The sequence below is a fragment of the Eptesicus fuscus genome, chromosome 21 (assembly GCF_027574615.1).
Source record: "Eptesicus fuscus isolate TK198812 chromosome 21, DD_ASM_mEF_20220401, whole genome shotgun sequence".
Lineage (NCBI taxonomy): Eukaryota > Metazoa > Chordata > Mammalia > Chiroptera > Vespertilionidae > Eptesicus > Eptesicus fuscus.
The window spans coordinates 12,928,915-12,949,883 of NC_072493.1; the positions used below are offsets into that span (position 1 = coordinate 12,928,915).

The window sequence follows — 20,969 nt, forward strand, 5'->3', positions numbered from 1 at the left end:
TGGAGAAGAAAGGTTCCGGGCCGAGAGCGGACGCCTCACTCCTGAAGCCGTCTCCCTCCGCTATCCCACCTCAGTGCCAGCGGGGCCGGTGCGTTTCGCAGGGTTGAGGCAGAAGCAAGCCCGGTCCATGCCCACTCCCAAGGCATGGACTCAAGATGGGCCTAGGACCTCTCCAAGAACAAGCTGAATTAGCAGGAGTCTCGCTTTCCTCTTTAGGAAATGAGGGGACCCAGGATGTCAATAGGTCCAGGAATTGCAAGATCACGATAGCCCCACCAAAAACATCACATTGTTTCCTAATAGCCCTCCAGCATCCCATTGCCCAACCTAGGACCCCCAGGCAGGAAGAAAGAAACCAGTTAACAAAGACCTCTTTATTGCAGACATTTCAGGCACAGGTACATGGAAGAAGCTGTATTGCAGGTTTTATACAAGGTGGTTTAAGAGGCAGCAAGCACCTACCTCTCTCCCCCACCCCCCAAATACACAGTAGCCTAGATATGAGTTCCACTGAAATCTCCTGAATATACTCTCCTCTCAAACAGCACACATCCAGCCTGTGCCCAGTATAGCCAGGCAATATCTCAGCGTCTGAGAAAGTCCTTGGTCTCCATTCAGAAGGAAAGGGGGAGTACAGGTCAGGCATAGCTGTGGTGCCTCTCCAATCCTAAAACCCCTAACAGGGCACCAGCCCAAGTCCTGGGTTTGGTTCTAGCCTGTGATTGCTACCTTGCCACCAGGTCTCAGGGCTAGATTTGCCATGGGCAAGGCCTTTGTCTCCAAAACTGAGGAGCATAAACTGCCCCAATAGCTGAAAGATTTGAAGACAGGTAGAAGCTGTGTGTTAGGAAGGGAATAGGCCTAAAGATGCCTTGCAGAAAGGTCTGAAAGGTGAGAAATCCTAGAGTACAAATCCCTCAAACTCAGATTGCCTTATTTCATAGCTCTAAGGCTATACTCGAACCAACCAGGCCTGGATCTATAGGCACTTGCCTTTGAGCAATATGGTACAGGATCTGAACTGTACCACATTGCCCAAAGCAGGTAGTATAGGATTTGAACTGCCCTGTTCTTGGCTTGGGGTTACCCTGTGTGATCCTAACCCTTCTGGGGATAAAATAGGCCCCTCTCCCTCAAATTTTGCTCAGTGGGTCTGAACCTCATAGGCCATTTTTGCCAAAGGGTCTCCATGTTGTGGGATTCTGGGTCACCTGTTTGGTTACTAGAGCCCTGACCCCAACCAGTGTAGAGGTCACAGGTGTCAGAACTGACTGCAGAGGCTTCAGTGCAAGGGAAACTTCAGGCCAGGCGTGAGCTCTCCCTGTCTGCAGCTCACTTTCCTAAGACCAGGTGGGTTGGGGAGGGCAACACTATGCCCTGGGCTTCTGACAGAAACTAGCTTGGAATGCTGCTTCAAGTTTTCTCCTTGCAATAGGTATTGTTGAGTTGGGGTAGAGACGTGAGAGTGAGACATGTGACAGCCAATGCGGCAGGGTAGTTATAGATGTCCAGCCAACTATTAAACTAATTAAAACAATTTAAACTGTTAAGAAAATTTTTGTGGTTTTATTGTATCATGAGGCATTGAAACATCTGAACAAATCAATATCTGGACGGTGAGGCAGCTGCTTTCTCCTTCACTTCTTTGGGTTACTAGAGCAACTTGTCAGTAGATTAAAAAAAAAAAAAAAAAGAAGACAACCTTTTGCATTACTTAAGTCTTTCCAAGGCATGCGCTGGTACAACACAAACTTCTCCTGTCAGATGTAACTAGTCTAGCGTCCAAACATCATGCACAATACCTAGGTAGCAGCAGCGCACTGCGCCCGCTCCCACCTCGGTCCTGCTCATTTGTGTATGATATTTGGAGCATCTGGAGGAGTGTGAATAGTATCTGGAAGAGGAGGGAGGAGGAAACAGCATGAGTGCCTGGCTGGGAGGAGGTCAGCCGAAGTTGTGCAGGGCAAGCCTGAACATGTCATTGGTGCAAACCCAAGCATCATTGATGTTCTTCAATAGGAACATCTGGTGGAACCCCATGATGGGGTCTTCATCGGCCTGTAAGGAGAGAAAAATGATTCAGTAAGGGGGCCACGTAGAGACCAGGAATACTCGTGAATGCGAATTGATTTAATGTATGAAACACTACACTGGGCACATAGAGGCTTATAGATGGCAGCTCACACTGCTATTTACACTTAAACTGCAGAACAATTCACCAATTAGCTACAGCAAAAGAACAGAGAACATATCTGCCTTTAAGCCCACGTCTCTGGGCACAAGTGACCAATCTGAAAGAGTTAATGCAGCGCTCACCTCCTAAATTTACAGTATCTATAAACTAAGCACTCTTGGTGCCAAGGGGTATAGGGACAAGAGGTATAGGAGCAGGATAAGGCTGTGGTGCCAAGCCACTGGGCCTTCATACTACCCCTTCATTAACTGATTGCACCAGTTAATCCAATCAGGAGGAAGCAACTGCTAAGGATGACTATGGCCAAATACATGAGAAAAGGTTCAAAACTGAGTTCACACTCCTGTGATCACAGCTCTATAGGGGAAAAACACAAAGCATCGCCATCAGTGATCTGTTGAAAACAGAAGAGACCTCCAGCTAAACTGCAGACCAGGATGAGGTAGGAGCTCAGCTAATCAATAATCAGTGCTGTCTCTAACATCACTGGTTTTTCTGGGAATTATCAGCAAGGAAGCAAATCAGTCTTTTGAAGGCTGAGAGTTTTGTGTGTTTTTTTTTTTTCCTGGTCCCTCCCTCTTCCCCCCTCCCCCTAGTGGTTTCCGGGGCCTGCGGGATGGAGGGGTGGGAATCGGGGACCCGAGCCCCTGGCACCGGCGGGAGCTGGACTGGGCCTAGCGCCTCCGGGTCTGTCACTGGCAGGGGAAACTTTCCCAAACCGGACCGAGCTCCGACACCCTCCTCTGCCACCTCGTCCTCTAATCCCACTCCCACTCCACCTCCTCCAGTGCCTTCCCCTCCCACCCTTTGTGTGTTTTTTAAAAATATATTTTATTGATTTTTTACAGAGCGGAAGGGAGAGGGATAAAGAGTTAGAAACATCTATGTGAGAGAAACATTGATCAGCTGCCTTTTGCACACGCCCTACTGTGTATGTGCCCGCAACTAAGGTACATGCCTTTGACCAGAATCGAACCCGGGACCCTTGAGTCCGTAGGCCGATGCTCTAGCCACTGAGCCAAACTGGCTAGGGTGAGAGTTTGACAGAAACAAAAGAAAGAACCTGGAGCCCTGTGGGAAAGGGCACTGCTTACTGAGCCCAGCCTGGAAAAGCCGACACTGGGCCTCTGGACCTCCTAAGAGCCTATTTTTTATAAATATTTTTTTATTGACTTTTATTATTGTTTTTAAAATTTTTTATTTTTATTTTTTCTTACAGAGAGGAAGGGGTTAGAGAGTTAGAAACATTGATGAGAGAGAAACATCGATCAGCTGCCTCCTGCACACCCCCTACTGGGGATGTGCCCGCAACCAAGGTACATGCCCTTGACCAGAATCGAACCTGGGACCCTTCAGTCTGCAGGCCGACGCTCTATCCAGAGCCAAACCAGTTAGGGCAACTTTTATTTTTTCTGAGAGAGAAAGAGAAGGAAGGTACAGGGAGAGATAAAAACATCAGTAAGAGAGATCATCTACCTCCTGCACACCCACTATTGGGGGTCAAGCCTGCCACCTAGGTATGTACCCTGACCTGGAATCAAACCCTGTGACCTCTTGGTGCACAGGATGACACTCAACAACTGAGCCACATCAGCTGAGCCCAAGGGCCTATTTGAGCATAGAGTCTGGGCAGGGCATCTTGGACAGGCAGGAAAAACTGAAGGGGAAGTCCAGGCCAGAAGTCAGGTCTCTTAGAGTTCACTGCAGAGCCTTGGGAGCCCCTCCCTCAACCCTTGTATTAGACACTCTGGCTACTTAGGGAGAGGGACTGTTATTCTGAGCCCCATCATGACAGTCCTAGGACACTGGGACCTTGTCAAGGAACAGCCAAGTTATTCTGCTTTGGGAAGAAAGAGAGGCTTTTCAGAAACCAAGAATTTGGCTTCAGTTGCTAAAGCACAAGAGGTAGGAAATTCTGGGAGAGTTCTTGGGGTGGAGGTGCTGAGGGGCCACAGGAAGATTTTGAAGATGACAGGTCTTAAGAAGGAGACGGGAAAAATGTAGAGATGCAAAAGTTCCCAAAACCTGCTTTGCTCAGCAGGTAGAGGAATCAGCAGCCAGCTCTGGGAGTGGCAGCATGGACTCCAGTAGGGGACTGCTACTTGGCACCCAGCTCGCCGGTCCAGGGTCAATTGCCTACAGAAGGTCACCTACACCTTGGGGTAATATGAAGGCCCAGTGGATTGGCACCACAGCCTCAACCTGCTCCTATACCTCTTGTCCCCTTTTCCAAAAAGGCTCTAAATCAGTGCTGTCCACTAGAACTTTCTGCAATAACAGAAATATTCTGTCTGTGTTGTCCAATAGGCAGCCATAGTGACTGAGTACTTGAAATATGGCTAGTGTAACTGATAGATTACATTCTATTTAAGGTAATTAATTAATTAATTAATGTAATTTTTAAATGACCACATGTGGCCCTGGCGGGTGTAGCTCAGTTGGCTGAGCTTCCTTCTTGTACCGAAAGGTTGCTTATTCTATTTCCTGTCAGGGCATGTGCCTTGGTTGTGGGTTCAATACCCGCTACGGGGGGGTGGGGGGTCTAAGTTTCGCTCTCACATAAATCTCTCTCTCTCTCCCCGCCTTTCTCTCTTTCTAAAAACAAAAGTCTTTAAATTAAAAAAAAAATTACCACATGTGGCTGGTTGCTGTTATATTGAACAGCACAACTCTAGATAGTCACTCTGTCTGGGTGTCCCTTGATAAGCAGATCATATCACAGGGAAGGCAGGAGCGCAGGCATCTCCTCTGTCTGCCCTCTTCTCCCTAGCAGCACTATTACCTTAAGCTGGCCCACAACCATGCTGAGGATGCAGCTATCTGGCGTGGGCTGGTGGTCCTGTGCCGTGATGCTGTGCTGGATTTTCTGGAACGGAAGGCTCTGCAAGAGAAAGGGAGGGAAAATAAAAGCCATATCAAATAAAAATAAATAAATAAATAAATAATGGTATGACAAAAGTAAAAAAAAAAAAAAGAGAGAGAGAGAGAGAGAAAGAGAGAGAGAGAGAGAGAGAAAGGGAGGGTAGTGAGCTGGGGCCAGCAGGGAAGGAGATGCCTGCAGCCCCACCCTGGCTCTTACTTACAGACAACTTCTCCACAATGGCAGCTTTCCCCTGGAATTGCTGTCCTTCCCACGTAAGGCATGATGCGTCAATCTGAAAACCAGAAAACCTGAGGTCAGGGTCTCAGAGCACCAAAAGTATCTCTGAGGCCTTGAACAGACCCTAAAAATAAATCTTTTTTTAGGAATGAGTTCATGCCTCAGTTTCCCTGCCTGTAATGAAAGAAACTGAGGATAGCTTCTAAACTTTACACTACTACTAACTTTAATTATACCCCATCATCCCAGAGCTCAGGCTTTAAAAACTAACAAAATATAAACTTATTAAATAAGTCTATTTTGAAGTTTTTATTCAAGTCATATGACCTCTGATATGCATGAGCCCCAGGCTGGCCATATATGGCCAAGGCTCAGCCAAAAGCCATCCTACTGTGTGGTCAATCAGCACCAGTCCCAGAGAAATCATCAAAAATAATTTGAGCCCTAACTGGTTTGGCTCAGTGGCTAGAGCGTCGTCCTTCGGACTGAGGGGTCCCAGGTTCGATTCCGGTCAAGGGCATGTACCTTGGTTGTGAGCACATCCCCAGTGGGAGGTGTGCAGGAGGCAGCTGGTCGATGTTTCTCTCTCATCGATGTTTCTTTCTTTCTTTTTTTAAAATATATTTTATTGATTTTTTACAGAGAGGAAGAGAGAGGGATAGAGAGTTAGAAACATCAATGAGCTGCCTCTTGCACACCCCCTACTGGGGATGTGCCCGCAACCAAGGTACATGCCCTTGACCAGAATCGAACCTGGGACCCTTGAGTCCACAGGTCGACGCTCTATCCACTGAGCCAAACCGGTTTCGGCTCATCGATGTTTCTAACTCTCTATCCCTCTCCCTTCCTCTCTGTAAAAAATCAATAAAATATATTTTAAAAAAATAAATAATAACAATAATTTGAAAACATTCTATGTTTATCACCATCTCTAGAGCTTAGGCTGACTTCCACTGAAGCCCTTTCCATGGGAGCTCCCAGATGGTCAAGGAGAGATGGAAACTGACAAGGCCTCCCAAGGCAACCAAGTAGCTTTGCCTCTCTCTTCCAGATCTTCCCTGCCACAGCCTTCAGGGGCAGAACTCAAAATGCCTTTGCTATTTACCAGCCGTGACATTATGCAAGTTACTTATTTTTCCAAGTCTCAGTTTCCTGATATTCAAAGGGGACCATATGCTGAGGATTATATAAAATGACATACATAAAGTGTACTTTTAGGATTTTGCTAACTCTCTTCTCTGGGTCAGGCATCCTTCAATTGAAGTTAAGCAGTAAGGAGGCACCCTGACAAAGTAGCTCAGTTGGTTAGAGGTCATCCCAATACATCAAGGTTGGGAGTTTGATCTTTGGTCAAAGCACATACAAGAATCAACCAATGAACAACAATAAAAAAAAAAAAAGAATCAGTCAATGAGTACATAAATAAGTGGAACAACAAATCAATATTTATCTCTCTCCCCTCCTCCCTCTCGCTCTCAAATCAATAAAAAAAGATTATTTAAATAAATAAAGAAGCAACAAGGCAAAGATCCTAAAGTCAAATTAATTCAAGCTTTTTATTTAAATTCTTGATCTATGATGATGACAATCAAATAATAGTTGTGCTGGATTTGGCCCTCCACTGGTAAGATCCCTTTCTTTTCTCCAAAATTTCTGAATGAAGCCTGACTCTTTGGAGGGAGAGACAGGAGTCTGCCACAGTCCAGTCAGGCTCTGAGGCTATGCTATCACTCTTATCCTGGGCAGACCTACTAGGCAAGGCCTGATCAATCATATTTCTTTGACCAAGTCTTGGGAAGGTCAAATACAAGTAGCTCTTGGTATATGTGATCTCCATTAAAATAGCAGCAACCAATGCCTGCACAGAAGGGTTTTTCAAAGGACATACGAGTCTCTCTGGGCTAACCCCATTTGTTTCCCATGAGCATTCAGGCGCTTTTGGTCTCCAAAAGGAAGCCAGACCTGGGGCCTCCAGAACACAGCTTTGCACTGATGACGCTCATGGCTGCTACCTCCAGAAGGCACCGTGAGCCCTAGCCTCTGTCTGCTGCCACCTGATTTAGAACATTGGCACTTCCAGAACCATGGATGGCCAGCCTAGAACACCCTGCCCAGGGTACCAGAATCCTTACTTTGTGGAACATGACAGAAGGGAATGTGTAAACCAAGTAGCTGGACCAGACTTCAGGCCCCACGTACCATGGGGAGCTCAGAAGGGTGCAGCCAAATCCAGTGAGGGCTGCCAGAACTTGTGACCTGGACAAAGGGGCCAACACACCTGAACTAATCCCCTGGGGTCACGTTTCTAGAGCTGGAGACTTACGTAAATTGCGCCTAGTTGGGTTCTGTCGTTATCAAATAACTGGTAGTAATGTTGAATGAAGCTGGATCCAATCTGCTCCCAAAGTGGCTTGTCTCCCATTCTGGAGCGTCACCCAGCCTCGTTGAAACCTGCAAGACCAGCAAAACAGGTAGGAAAGCGTTGGTACTGCCAGACCAGGATGTAGCCAACTGCTATCTCTTCACTGACCCCCACCCCTCCCTGGCCTCCTCGAGCAGGACATCCTTTGCTGAGGTCTGTTCACACAGCGAACATGAAGAGGCCCCAGGGAACTGGTAGGAGACCTCTCCCAGTACAGACCAGTGTAGGGAGCCGAGGTGGGCCAGACTCAGCTTCTCCTTTGAGAAGCTCTAGTTGATGAAACAGAGAGGTTCCAGGGTCGTGGAGCACCCGGGATGGGTACTGAGGGTGGAGCCAGGACAAAGGAAGATGAGAACAGGTCCTTCAATGCCCAATAAGGGGATGGAGCTTTAGGGAGGAGCTAAGCAGTCTCCCCATAGCTTTTCATTTAATCCTCTCAACAACCTGCAAGGCAAAAGTTATTGCTCTTCTTCCCACTTTGCAGGCCAGCAACTACTGGTGCCTGTGTAATAAGTGTCTTCTATTACAGCCCCCAGGTTCCCTCCTTGTCCTGCTGGGACTCAGTCCTCAGTGCCTGAACATTGCCCCAGTGCTTTACTGGCCGGTGGAGGAAGACCCAGTGAGATGGAGGGAAAATGGCTCTTCAAGGCCCCACTTGCTACAAAAAGACTCCCCTTAGTCTTTTTATTTTATTTTATATATTTTATTGATTTTTTACATAGAGGAAGGGAGAGGGATAGAGAGTTAGAAACATCGATGAGAGAGAAACATTGATCAGCTGCCTCCTGCACACCCACTACTGGGGATGTGTCCGCAACCAAGGTGCATGCCCTTGACCGGAATCGAACCTGGGACCCTTTAGTCTGCAGGCCGACGCTCTTATCCACTGAGCCAAAATGGTTAGGGCTCCCCTTAGTCTTAAGGGAGCAATTTACATCTTTGAGGCCAGGTAATGCCTGGCCCTTTCTGGGGCATTTCTTCATTGAGGGTGACCCCTACCTACTTCAGAGATAGGGACGAGTTCAGGGGATCACAAAGTAATAGATGAGGGATGTGGGGAGGGGAAATGAAAGCCATGTGGGGGAAACATTTCATCTCTTCAAATCTCCCATCCCTTAGCACTCCCTCCGTTAGGAAGGGGCTGTCCCTCTCTAATTTCTGAGGGGAAGAGGAAGCACCCTCCCAGCTATAGACACCACGCCTCAAGGGTGTTAGATGAGAGAATCACTCTGGTTTTGTTAGGCCCCTCCTGGGTGAGGAGGTCCACATCTCACTGCAGGATCCCATGACAGCAGATCCATGTGTTGTTCCATAGTGGTCTGATTTTAGAGGAGCCAGCCCCCCTTTCCTGATAACAGGACTCTAAACCAAAGCAGTGAGAAGGTGGGTTCAACCCTGGCAGACAACCATTAACAGTGGAAGGAGATGCTGTGACCGGTTTGGCTCAGTGGATAGAGGGTCGGCCTGTGGACTCAAGGGTCCCAGGTTCGATTCTGGTCAAGGGCATGTACCTTGGTTGCGGGCACATCCCCAGTAGGGGGTGTGCAAGAGGCAGCTGATCGATGTTTCTCTCTCATCGATGTTTCTAACACTCTATCCCTCTCTCTTCCTCTCTGTAAAAAAATCAATAAAATATATTTTAAAAAAAAAAAAAACAGTGGTAGGAGATGATGCACGTCACTACCTTTCTTAGAGCCTTAGCCTCTTCCTCCTCCTCCTCCAATAAAATGGAGGTGGAACCAGTGGTTGGGATGCCTCATTAAAGGAACCTGGTCAAGCCTTCAGCTCAATGTGGTAAGTGCTAATTCACTCCAGTCCCTGTGACCTCACCTAAGGCCAAAGGAGCCAGTGAGGAGGGACAGTGTAGGGGGACAGTAGCTTATCCTCAATCCAGCCAATCTTCTAGCCTGCGACCAACACTCTAGCCAATGAGGAGCCAGGAAGCTGAGCCAGCTTTATTTTAGGTCCCCTAGGAGGTGGTGGCACTAAAAATAGCAGCTCAGTGCTGGGATGACTAAGAATTGTCCAGGAAAGTCTAAACTAAGCAGAGGAGAGAACTTGTACTGGGCCACGCCTGTTACACAGGAACACAAGGTATGTCCCAGTTCACACTCTGCCAAGAAACAAATAAACAAGTAGGAAAAGCGTAGGACCAAGAGCTAGTCTCAGCTGTGTTGTCTTGGTCACATTTCCACGGGGTACTTACACACAAACTGGGGATTACTTGAGGCAGGGCACAGCCCCTCATATCGCTGCCCCTTCTATCCAGTATTCACTGTGCTTAGCTCACTCACTGCAGCCCAACCCCACCACATCTTAACCGCAAGGTGACTTGCCCAGCCTGAGAGGTCTCTGGCAGCAGAATAGCTGAAGGAATGGATAAGGGCCATCTCTCCTGCCCCTATAAAGGCTAGACAGTCTAAGGGAAGGTCTTAGAGAAAGAATATGCTAATCAGAATAAAAAGCATAAGCAAATATCTGGGGAAAGGAAAAGAGGTCAGGGCAAGAAACTGGGAAGGCAGAGATAGAAGGTGAGAAAAATTTAGAAGATGATCCAAAGACAAAAAAAGTGCTGACATGACAGTGTGGGTCAGTGAGGCAGAGGAAGTGTGTCAGTGTTTTTTTTCCTTCTCCAACACTGTTCTTAGTGATGTGATAACTTGCCATACAAAAACTACTTGGCAGAAGTAGTGGTGGAATGAAGAAGGTGGAGGGATAAAGGGACGGAAAAGTCCTTTGGTCTGGTGGGGCAAGGCAAGAAAGAGGGAACTCTCCTGAGGAACAAGACAGTTAAGGGTTTTCCAGAAAGTGTTAGAAGAAACCTTCAAAACTATGTGGATTGAGTTCTTTGCTTTAAAAATGGAAAGCAGGGCCCTAGCTGGTTTGGCTCAGTGGCTAGAGTGTTGGCCAGCAGACTGAAGGGTCCCGGGTTTGATTCCAGACAAGGGCACATGCCCAGGTTGCTGGCTCAGTCCCAAGTGGGGAGCGGGGGAGAAGGGGGAGGAGAGGGCAGTGTGCAGGAGGCAGCTGATCGATGATTCTCTCTCATCATTGATGTTTCTATATATATCTCTCTCTTCCTCTCTGAAATCAATAAAAAAATTTATTTTTTGAAAATGGCAAGCAGGGCTCCTGATGCCAATACCAACATCATTCAAGGTCTGCTTGACCATGATTTATTTATTTCCATGTAATGGCCACAATAGCCATGTAGTCAGAGTTCACTGTCAATTGGCTTAACAGGTAGGAAAACAGGTTCATTGATGTGAGTCCTGTTCCAAGTTCATCCTCTGGTCAAGGCCAGTGCTTTTTTTAAAAAATATATTTTTATTGATTTCAGAGAGAAAGTGAGGGGGGGAGAGATAGAAACATCAATGATGAGAGAGAATCATCGATCAGCTGCCCCTTGCACGCCCACAAGCCTGGCATATCCCCCGACTGGGAATCAAACCAGTGACCTCTGGGTTCCTGGGTCTAAGCTTAACCACTGAGCCACACCCGCTGGGCAAGGTCAGTGCCTTTCTTTCTGCTCCTTTGCATCATGACCTCTAAACAACAAAGCTGGCCGTGTCCCTCCCCTATAGCACCACCCTAGCCTTTGAATTAAAGGCCAAACCCCCAAGCAACACAGGTGGCCAGCCACACCTGTCTCTGCCTCTCCAGCCATTCTTTCCTACCTCAATCCAGCTCCACACACAAATACACCAGAACTCACCAAGTGCCTGCCCACTGTGTAGTCTTCCCTCCCCTCATCTGCCTGGTCACTCTCTGCTCTTCCTTAAAGTCATTATTCAGATCTCCACATATTCAGGAACAGACTCCTTCCCATACTCTAATGTTGAGCTCCAAATCCATGGGCAAACCCATATCAACACACCCAGGACAGCTCAGGGTTTTCCAGAAAGTGTGAGAAGAAACCTTCAAAACTATGTGGAGCCCAGTCAGCTGACTCAGTGGTTGAGTATCGACCTATGAACCAGCAGGTCATGGGTTCGATTCCTGGTCAGGGCACATGCCCAAGTTTTGGACTCCATCCCCAGTGTGGGACTTGCAGGAGGTAGCCGATCAATGATTCTCTTTCATCATTAATGTTTCTCTCTCACCCCAGCTCTCAATTCCTTGGTTGCGGGCACATCCCCAGTGGGAGGTGTGCAGGAGGCAGCTGATCGATGTTTCTCTCTCATCGATGTTTCTGGCTCTCTATTCCTCTCCCTTCCTCTCTGTAAAATATCAATAAAATATATATTTATATTTAAATGAATTTCATGCGGGGGGGGGGGGGGGGGGCGCGCAGGGCCTGGTGTCCCTCAGCCCAGCCTGCACCCTCTCCAATCTAGGACCCCTCGGGGGGTGTCCGACTGCTGGTTTAGGCCTGATCCCGCAGGGGCCTAAATTGGCAGTTGGACATCCCTCTCACAATCTGGGACTGCTGGCTCCTAACCACTCTGCCTGCCAGGCTGAGAGCCCCCTAACCACTCCCCTGCTGGCTTGATTGATGCCTAACTGCTTCCCTGCTGGCATGATTGTCCCCAACTGCCCTCCCCTAGAGGTCAGATCGCCCCCAACTGCCTTCCCCTGTGGGGCTGAGGGGACTGGGGGACTGGGGCTGGATGAGGCGGGGCTGAGGGGACTGGGGGACTGAGGCTGGATGAAGCGGGGCTGAGGGGACTGGGCACCACCATCTTGTGAGGGTGTGATGGTCAATTAGCATATTCCCACTTTATTATATAGGATATCTATATATCTATATCTAGATAGATAGATAGATAGATAGATAGATAGATATAATTTTTTAAAAAACACAATTATGTGGATTGAGGCCTTTGATTTAAAAATGCCAAGCTGGGCTCCTGACCTAAATAAACACTCCTCCACCTAAATACTGTAGCACTGGGCTGTGAGGGTTCCAGTAAGGTTCTTACTGGACCCCAACCTCCTGAGACAGAGCATGGCCCAGCAAATTGCAGGACTTATAGTTTATGATTCTAAACCTCCCACAAAGCTTTCAACTCATGGCTGGGGGACAGCATTCCTAAATCTAAAAAAAAGAGCAGGGAGCAGAGCTTCCCTCCCATCTCCATGCAACACAGGGGAGGGGTCTGGGCCAGGCAGGGAGGATGTTCACCAGGATGGTCAGTAAGCCCTAAACCTTGTTTCTAATACAGTTATTGAAGAAAGAACAGCCTGGAAAGAAACAAAATGCCAAGGCTTAGAGGCAGCCTCACATCAGATATGGACTGACCTTCATGACGGCTTCTCCTACAGCTCTTTCAAGAGGGCCGCTGACCATGCCAACAGTCCGCAGGCTGACTGAGGCCAGGCTCCTCAAGGAACAGAAATGACCTCAATGACCTCTTCCCACTGAGCATCAGCCTTCACTGACTTTTAGGTCTCTGTGGGTGCAAAGACCCTCTAAGAATGTCTCAAAAACTGTGACCCTCTCCCAATAAATCTGCACAGCGGCAGGATGCCCCAGCCTTCTGAATTTCAGGTTGTTTACACTCCCTGAGGTTCAGTCATAGACCCCAAGTTAAAACCACTGGCTCAGGGGATCCCTTTAGGCACCAGAAAAACTTCATTTTTATCCTCAAATTCTGAGTCAGTATTTCCAGGGACAAAACTTGAAATAGCAGTGCCCAACTGGTAACATCTCCTTTTCACTAATGGGTATTAGGTACAGAAATGTGCTTAGGGCCTTACATGCACTTATCCCTAACACCCTGAGTCAACACCCATGTTAGAGATGAGCAAAATGAGGCTGAGATTAGCTAACTGTAACTTGCTCAAGTTCACTAATCTAACAGATGGTAGAATCGGATGGAACCAGTGGACTCAGGCAGGACTTCCAGCAACAACTGCTCTGAAGATAAAAATGAATAGCACATAGGGCTGAAGCCCCGATCTCTGACCTTGGCTCTCTCAGACAGGTTGCGGGCCTGAAGCAGGAATTCTGCCTCCAAACAAAGGCGCCAGGCAGATTTCCACACTAAACAATAGGTGTTTTCATGGATGATCTGTTTTCCCAAACCTTCAAAATCACAACCCTGTTCTACCATCTCAGCAAAGCAGAGAGAACCTGGGGAAGGGACTGGGGCAGGAATGATGGGGAAGAGGACATCACTAACTCACTAACTCCAGACTGACACACAGAAAGATGCTCACATGTTTGAGGGCCCACTACTGAGGCCTGCAAGGAATGCCAGCAGATGTGCTGAGCTCATAGTGAGGTCCTGGAACTTGAGGCCAATGGCGGCCATGACTCACACCTACTTTCTGTCAAGCCCTAAACAGACCTGAAGCACACAGGCTGGGAAGGACTCCTTCAACAGGTGGGACTGACAGTCAACCTTGGTTTAAACATCTAGGACACAGCATAGCTGTGAATTACAGGGGGAGAGGGGAAATGCTGTGTACTGCACCAGAGAGGAAGACACTGCAGGGTGTCTGTTCTTCAGTTCTTCAGTTCAGGAACAAGCTGCCCCTCTGATTTCATGGTGAGGGGTGCTGTGTATCCTGTCCTATGGCCCTCCACTGACAACTTATCCTGCGATGGGTGACCTGCCCTCCCAGCTGTCCAACCTTGTCTCCTGCCACTGACACCTCCCCTCCCCCGCACCCTTCATTTATAGCCTCTTGGTATTCTCTTGTTTCTGGAACATACTAAGCCTGTTCTCACCCTACAGGTTTGCAACTGTTGATCCTTCTACCTGGATCACTCTTCTCCTCCCTAAATCTTCATGTGCCTGGCTCCTTGTTACCTATGTGTCAGCTCAAATGTCACTTCTTCATAGATACCTACCCTCACCATTCAGCCAAAAATAGCTGCCCTGGTACTCACTTCACCATCCTGTATTACTTCCTTAGAACTTGTCACTGCATGCGATTGTCACACTTACATACAGGGTGGGGAAAAGGAGATCTTCATTTGTTTGTATGGAAAATAATACAAGAATAAACGCTTTCACATACTCACAACTGTAAACCTATTTTTGCCTCACCCTGTGTCCCCGAAAAGGGCATCCCTATTCCCATGGTGCCTGGCTCAGCCCTCAAAAACTAAGTCTGTGAATGTGTAGGAGGTGGGGCTGAGGCCAGCCCTTCTCTGGAGGAGTAGTTCTGGGTAAACCCTGCTCAATTTCAGTGGCCAAGTAACCCACTTCCCCTCCACCTACGTTTACTGTCCTAGTTGTCAGGCGTGTGGCAAGTGGGGCTTGGCCCCAACTCCCTCTTCTCACTCCCAAGTTCCTGGTCAGTCACCTGAAGGACAGCTGTGGCTAAACAGCAGGCACACAACCCCATGCTCAAAGGCCTGGCCTCTAGCCTGCCCCTCCTCCTCCTCCCTCATGGTGTCGCCTCATCAATAATTGTGGCATGTGGCCGAAACTGGTTTGGCTCAGTGGATAGAGCGTCGGCCTGCGGACTGAGGGGTCCCAGGTTCGATTCCGGTCAGGGCCATGTACCTCAGTTGCGGGCACATCCCCAGTGGGGGGTGTGCAGGAGGCGGCTGATCGATGTTTCTCTCTCATAGATGTTGCTCTCTCTCTCCCTCTCCTTTCCTCTCTGTAAAAAATCAATAAAATATATTTTAAAAATAATAATTGTGGCATGTTAGGGGTAATCAACTAAGGATATAAAGCAGGACTCCGCTGTAAAGAGTCATTGTCAAGTCCCAGGTGAACACTCGTTCAAGAGCTAAAAAGCCTTGACCTAGGACTGCCAACTGCCTTGTCACCATTCCCCTGACGGAAGTCTAGAGAGAAATTAGCCAAGGTCCGATGCCCCACTGGCTGGCCAGGACAAAACCCATTTTAGAGCAGACCCCTGCTGAGATCTAGGTGTCCCCAGCACCCAGATGGCCTTTTCCTCTTCTGCCTAGAGGGAGGCTCCTTCAGGTTGCCCTGGCTAACGCAGAAGCTGAATCTGAGACTGCATTCTGGTCTCTGCTCTGCACTTACTCAGTCCCTGAGTAGCTTCCCATTTCCCAGGAGGCTCAGAGATCTCTGGGGCCCTTGACCCAGTCAGCTCCCATCTATGAACTTGCTGGTTAGGTACACATGAACTTGGCTCCCCTAGTGTGGACTGAAGCACCTAAGTGACCACCCCCATTATCTGCCACCACCCTGCCTGGCCAATACCATCATGACATTCTATGACTGAGATAAGCAGGGTAATAAAGGGATGGATGTAGAGTCCCCAGGATGGTGGAGGGAATGCCTCCTGTTAGCCAAACAGTTGTGTGTGTTCACTGTTGAGCCTATAGAGCTGGTATGGTTATCATCACTCTGCAGATGAGGAAACCAAGAGGTTAAGAACAAACTCAAGGCTGTGCAAGTCCACTGGCATAGCCAGCATTAAAATGTCCACAAAATTGGCCTAGACTGGAATAGCTGCAAGCCAACGTCAAATAACAAAAAGCATATAGGTAGCAAAATGAGGTGGTCAGGAACGGAGGCTAGGCCTTTTTCTCTCCTCTGAAATCAGCAAGTTCCACGCCCCTCAGGACAGAAAGCCGCTGAGTGCATGCTTAGCTGGTCAAAGCAGGTTTACATCATAGGAACAAGTGAGGACTTCCATTCTCCTGGGCCTGAAACTATCTCTGCAAGTAGAACCAATGTCTCTATATACAGACAAGCTTCCAGGGGCAGCAGTTTCTGCCCTGGTGAGATCCAATAGCTCCGATGGCCTATCTGAATCTGCTAAGGAACAAGCATTCCAGAATTACCCCAGTTTACTGAGGCAAACAGCCCTCAATTCCCAGGCACCTTGAAAACATTCCTCTCCTGAAGGGGGTTCTCCTTCTCCAGGTAGGCCCCTCTCCAGACTAGAGCTTAGGGAATTTGCACCAAGCAGGTAACAGCAACAAATAAGGAATAAGGTCCAGGAAGTTCTCCATCAGCCAGTGATGGGAGCCCCGGGGTCAGTGAGCAGAGCTACCCCTGACCCTATTGCATCCCTTTCCCCTGGCCACTAAGACACTTCCCTAGTCACAGCCAGACCTAAACAAAGGATTCTTTTTTTTTTTTTTTTAATATATTTTATTGATTTTTTACAGAGAGGGATAGAGAGTTAGAAACATCTATGAGAGAGAAACATCGATCAGCTGCCTCCTGCACACCTCCTACCGGGGATGTGCCCGCAACCAAGGCACATGCCCCCGACCGGAATCAAACCTGGGACCCTTCAGTCCACAGGCCGACGCTCTATCCACTGAGCCAAACCGGTCTCGGCAACAAAGGATTCTTTTGAGGAAGACACATTCCAGTTGATAGGGTGAGAAGAGGGAAGGTGCCACACAGAACTGATGGTCAGGGTGCTGACCAGAATATCACAAAGGCCTGGAAGTTATTCCAGGGATAACCCACACTCTGTTGTCTCTCCTCAGGGAGGGAGTCAAGAATTCCTGCCACACGCCCTGACTGGTTTGGCTCAGTGGATAGAGCATCGGCCTGCGGACTGAAGGTTCCCAGGTTCGATTCCAGTCAAGGGCATGTACCTTGGTTGCGGGCACATCCTCAGTGGGGGCTGTGCAGGAGGCAGCTGATCGATGTTTCTCTCTCATGATGTTTCTAACTCTATCCTTCTCCCTTCCTCTCTGTAAAAAATCAATAAAATATATTAAAAAAAAAAAAAAAGAATTCCTGCCACATATGGTCAAAGCAAGAAAATCACAGAATCTCAATGCTGGGGAAGGGGTAGCCAACTCAAATTTAATTCAAAACACAAGCTTCCTCAAATGGCCCACTAGAAATTAAGGATGGAAAAGAGCCCATAAAGAGGTTCAGCTCAACCCCAGCCCATAGAAATCCTGCCCAACTTTCATTTCAATGTCCATCCTGTGAAATCTTTTTGGATCTATCCACCCCTCTCTCTCCAAAAGAACTATTCCCTTTCATTCTGGGAGGGTGCCTCTGTCTCACTCGGGGAAGATGTCCTGATAGGTACCATTCCAGGAGCATTGGGCATTTTAATAAAAGTGACCTGAGAGGGTCTCAGTGAAACCCAGACTCCAGGCAGGGAATAACAAGAAGGCCACAGAGCACAAAAAGCTGGTGAAACTCCCAGGCACTGGAAGACTACCAGCAGAGATCTAAGGGATGAAGAGCAGACTGTAGAAGGAGGCAGGTAGATTCAACAGCCACAGCAATTTAAAGTAGTGACAGCTTCGCCTAAGGGACCCCAGACCTTCCTGGGCCCACCATTTGGAAGTATACCTTGCTCTGTGTACTGAAGGACTGGACTCACTAACAACCTTTCCTCTTTAGTGCTCTAATCATTCAGAAGTCCCCTCTTCTGTGCAGGGCCAAGAGCCCCTGTAGGTCCCTTCAATTTAGTCCTCAGCACAAAACAGCATTACCCTTTCACCAGGACTGGACAGGATTCATTTTTCTATCTCCAGCCTCAGCCCAGAGCCTGACACACAGAAAGGGCCCAAAGAATGGTTGCTGAATAAAACTGATCATTAGTGAGAAAGGAGAAAAAAATAATTTCAAGGAAGATACTAATGCCTCAGTAAAGGAATCCTAGAATTGTTTTATATAAGGTGCCTTCCAGTTCTAGGATTTTAGAATTCTCTATCTCTTAAATCATTCATCCCATCCTAACCCACCAACTATAAAGACAACAGGATAAAGTGAGACATGGCTCAGAGTGGAGAGGAAGGCTCCACGCCACCTAGGAACCTAGTTTTGAGCTGATTCAGAACCCAGTCATCCTCACCCCATGCCCCCATGCTTATGTAGACATATCCCAAATGCACTGTGCCAGGCCTCTTTCCAAATCAGACAATAGAAGATGCAGCTCAGTGGGAGTGGCTCAGTGGCTGAGCATGGGTTTGATTCATAGTTAGAGCAAACGCCTGGGTTGCGGCTCGATCCCCAGTAGGTGGCATGCAGGAAGCAACCAATTGATGATTCTCTCTCATCATTGTTGTTTCTATCTCCCTCTCCCTTCCACTCTCTGAAATAAAAAGAATAGAAGATGCAGAATGATTCTGGAGAACCTCAGGGTTCTTATCTCTGAGACCCAGATGGCTTGCCAAGTTCCAGAAAGGTCAAGGGCTTCTGGGGGATCAAGATGCCTAGCAATAGTGTGCTGACTCCAGACACAGACGTTATAAGGAACTTCTAAAAGGACTGGAATGAGAGGGAGGGACCTGAATTCCTATTTCCATGCAACTGTGGAGAAGAACAGTATCTTTTTGACCTTGTAGAAAACTCTTGTGATCAAGCCACCCAGGGCCTTCAAAATGTGCAAAACTAACCCATAGCCTCAAGCCCAGCTCACCTGAAACTTGTGTCCTAGAAAGAACTAATCCAGACAATGTAGAATAAGCATGTCAAACTCTCGGCGGGAGGGCTCTGACATGCTTGATGTAGAGTCATGAAACAATTGCTTTTAGCAATAAGAGATTTCACCACATTGATCCTATGTGTGTCCTGTGGGTAGTCCCTCCATTGCCCACATCCACTGGCAAAGCAGGCCTCTCCTGAACCTGCTGAATAAACCTGACTTCCCTGTGCTCATGTGCTGGGAGGTGGACTGGGAAGATTGAGTTCAGAGAAGTCTAACCCTTGCCTGTCCTTTCTAACCAGGGAGAATGACTAGATAGAGCAATTCAACTGCAGGAAACTTCCAAGGCTAAAGCCCAATGATCAGAAAAAAATCACTTGTAAGGAGGGAAAGTCCAGAGGTGGAGACTTTCTGCTCCATGGGCCTAACTCAACTCTTCTAAGAGAACTGTGGCCCAGAAGCCACACTGGGTCAGAGGAATCAAGGCTTGACAAGTTGTGTCTTCCCAAAATCCCATAGTCTTCTCTAGACAGGTCCATTATATAACCATTCAATCAGAAGTACCTTTACAAAGCCTATCAGAGGACTTACTCAATGGCTAGATACTCCGCTTCTCCCAGAACTCAAGGGGTCACTGGAGCCATCAAGGGCAATTTCCTAAAGCCCAACCAATTTACTGCCTGTCCATAAATCAATCCAGCAGCTGGGAAGTGAGAGCGCAAGTGAGGGAAATCTGAGTGTCTGCAGCTTTCAGCTCTAGGTCTGCTACCCCAGCTTCAGAAGGCCTCACAGAGTCTGTATCTGAGCCCCACAGCCCAAATGTGATTCACCCCCAATGTTGTTTCCAGTCCAGTTTCTTGTTTGGCACTGGGTTCATGGACCTCAGGCCTGGATTCTACCTTCTTTGAATTCCACCTATCACCGCCATTCTTAATGGAATCATTCTCCACTGTGGGAGGAGGGCACATAACTCTGGGAGGGGCAGGTATAAGGATTAGGTTGTGCTGAGGAGGTCTAATGTGCTGGAGGCTCAGACATCTAACCTCACCTCCTTGGCTTCCTTCCTCCACTAACACGGCTGGCCAACCCACCACAGCTGGAACCTGGTCACTGAGAGAGAGAAGGGCGGGGGCTGAGCCATCCAACCTGGACCTGCCGCATCACATCAGGCCAGATCTTCCAAGGCTGATCAGGGGTGAAGTCCCACGTGAAACTCCCTCCAACTCCAGATTACTTGCCTCTCCCCTCCACGCAGAACTTACGGATGAGTTCCAGAGTTGGGAGGGGGAGTTAGACTTCGCGCACTCCCAGCGAGCTGGTCGACAAGCATCCTACATCCCAGCCAGGCCGGTCGGGAACAGAGTAAGAGTCCTAAGCCCGGGCTGCAGCAGACGGGCGCCCTTACCCAATGCTGACTCCGGAGTGGGCTGGAGAATGCTTGCCCGTCTCCGGATCCTTCGCAGGTGGGTAGCAGGACGTGGGGCTGGGGTCGACCCATTGACCAGCCTGCAAAACTTGCGGGACTTGGGCAGGCCGGGTTAGGCCAGACGGGGCGGGGCCCGGAGAGCCCCATCTGAATGGTCTGGACCAGAGAAAAAGACCCCATCCTAGCGCAGTCCGGTGCTCCCGCCATGTGCACGGTACCGCCTGGATAGAAGCCTGGCTGTCTCGGTATTTCCCCCAGCCGCCGCCTCAGAGGACCGGCGGGAGGCGGAGTCGCGCGCGACACATGGCCCCGGCCCCGCGCGGCTTCGAGCCGCCAGGGGGGAGGAGGGGAGGGGCCGCCCGGGGACTCGCAGCGGAGGCTCCAGGCAACCCGGAGAGCGGCTCTTGCGTCCCAGCCCCCGCCCCGGCACGCTAACCCCGACACTCACCCGAGGGGCTGGCACGATGGCGGCAGCGGCGGCGGCAACCCAGCGCGGTCGGCGACCGACTGTCCCTTCCCCCCTACCTTCCCTCGCCAC

At 48.8% G+C, this 20,969-nt stretch overlaps 1 protein-coding gene across 3 annotated transcripts; it reads right to left on the reverse strand.

The window, feature by feature from the left end:
• Positions 1-359: 359 nt before the first annotated feature.
• Positions 360-20,969, reverse strand: NUTF2 (nuclear transport factor 2). 3 transcript variants are annotated; one of them, XM_054710907.1, is made up of 5 exons: positions 20,880-20,969; positions 7,618-7,745; positions 5,278-5,349; positions 4,977-5,075; positions 360-2,058 (listed from the first exon to the last, which is right to left on the reverse strand). In XM_054710907.1, the coding sequence occupies exons 2-5, from the start codon at positions 7,714-7,716 to the stop codon at positions 1,945-1,947; spliced, it is 384 nt and encodes a 127-aa protein (XP_054566882.1). In that variant the 5' UTR covers positions 7,717-7,745; positions 20,880-20,969; the 3' UTR covers positions 360-1,944. The 3 variants fall into 3 exon arrangements, with proteins under 3 accessions (XP_054566882.1, XP_054566884.1, XP_054566883.1); XM_054710909.1 differs by lacking the exon at positions 20,880-20,969 and adding an exon at positions 20,411-20,829; XM_054710908.1 differs by lacking the exon at positions 20,880-20,969 and adding an exon at positions 20,268-20,350.

Coding starts and splice junctions, on each gene's coding strand:
- NUTF2 (XM_054710907.1), bottom strand. CDS start 7,716: ATGGGAGACAAGCCACTTTGGGAGCAGATTGGATCCAGCTTCATTCAA. Junction 5,076..5,277: donor CCATTGTGGAGAAGTTGTCT/GTAAGTAAGAGC, acceptor TTTCTCTTGCAG/AGCCTTCCGTTCCAGAAAAT. Junction 2,059..4,976: donor TGGTTGTGGGCCAGCTTAAG/GTAATAGTGCTG, acceptor CTCTCCTTACAG/GCCGATGAAGACCCCATCAT.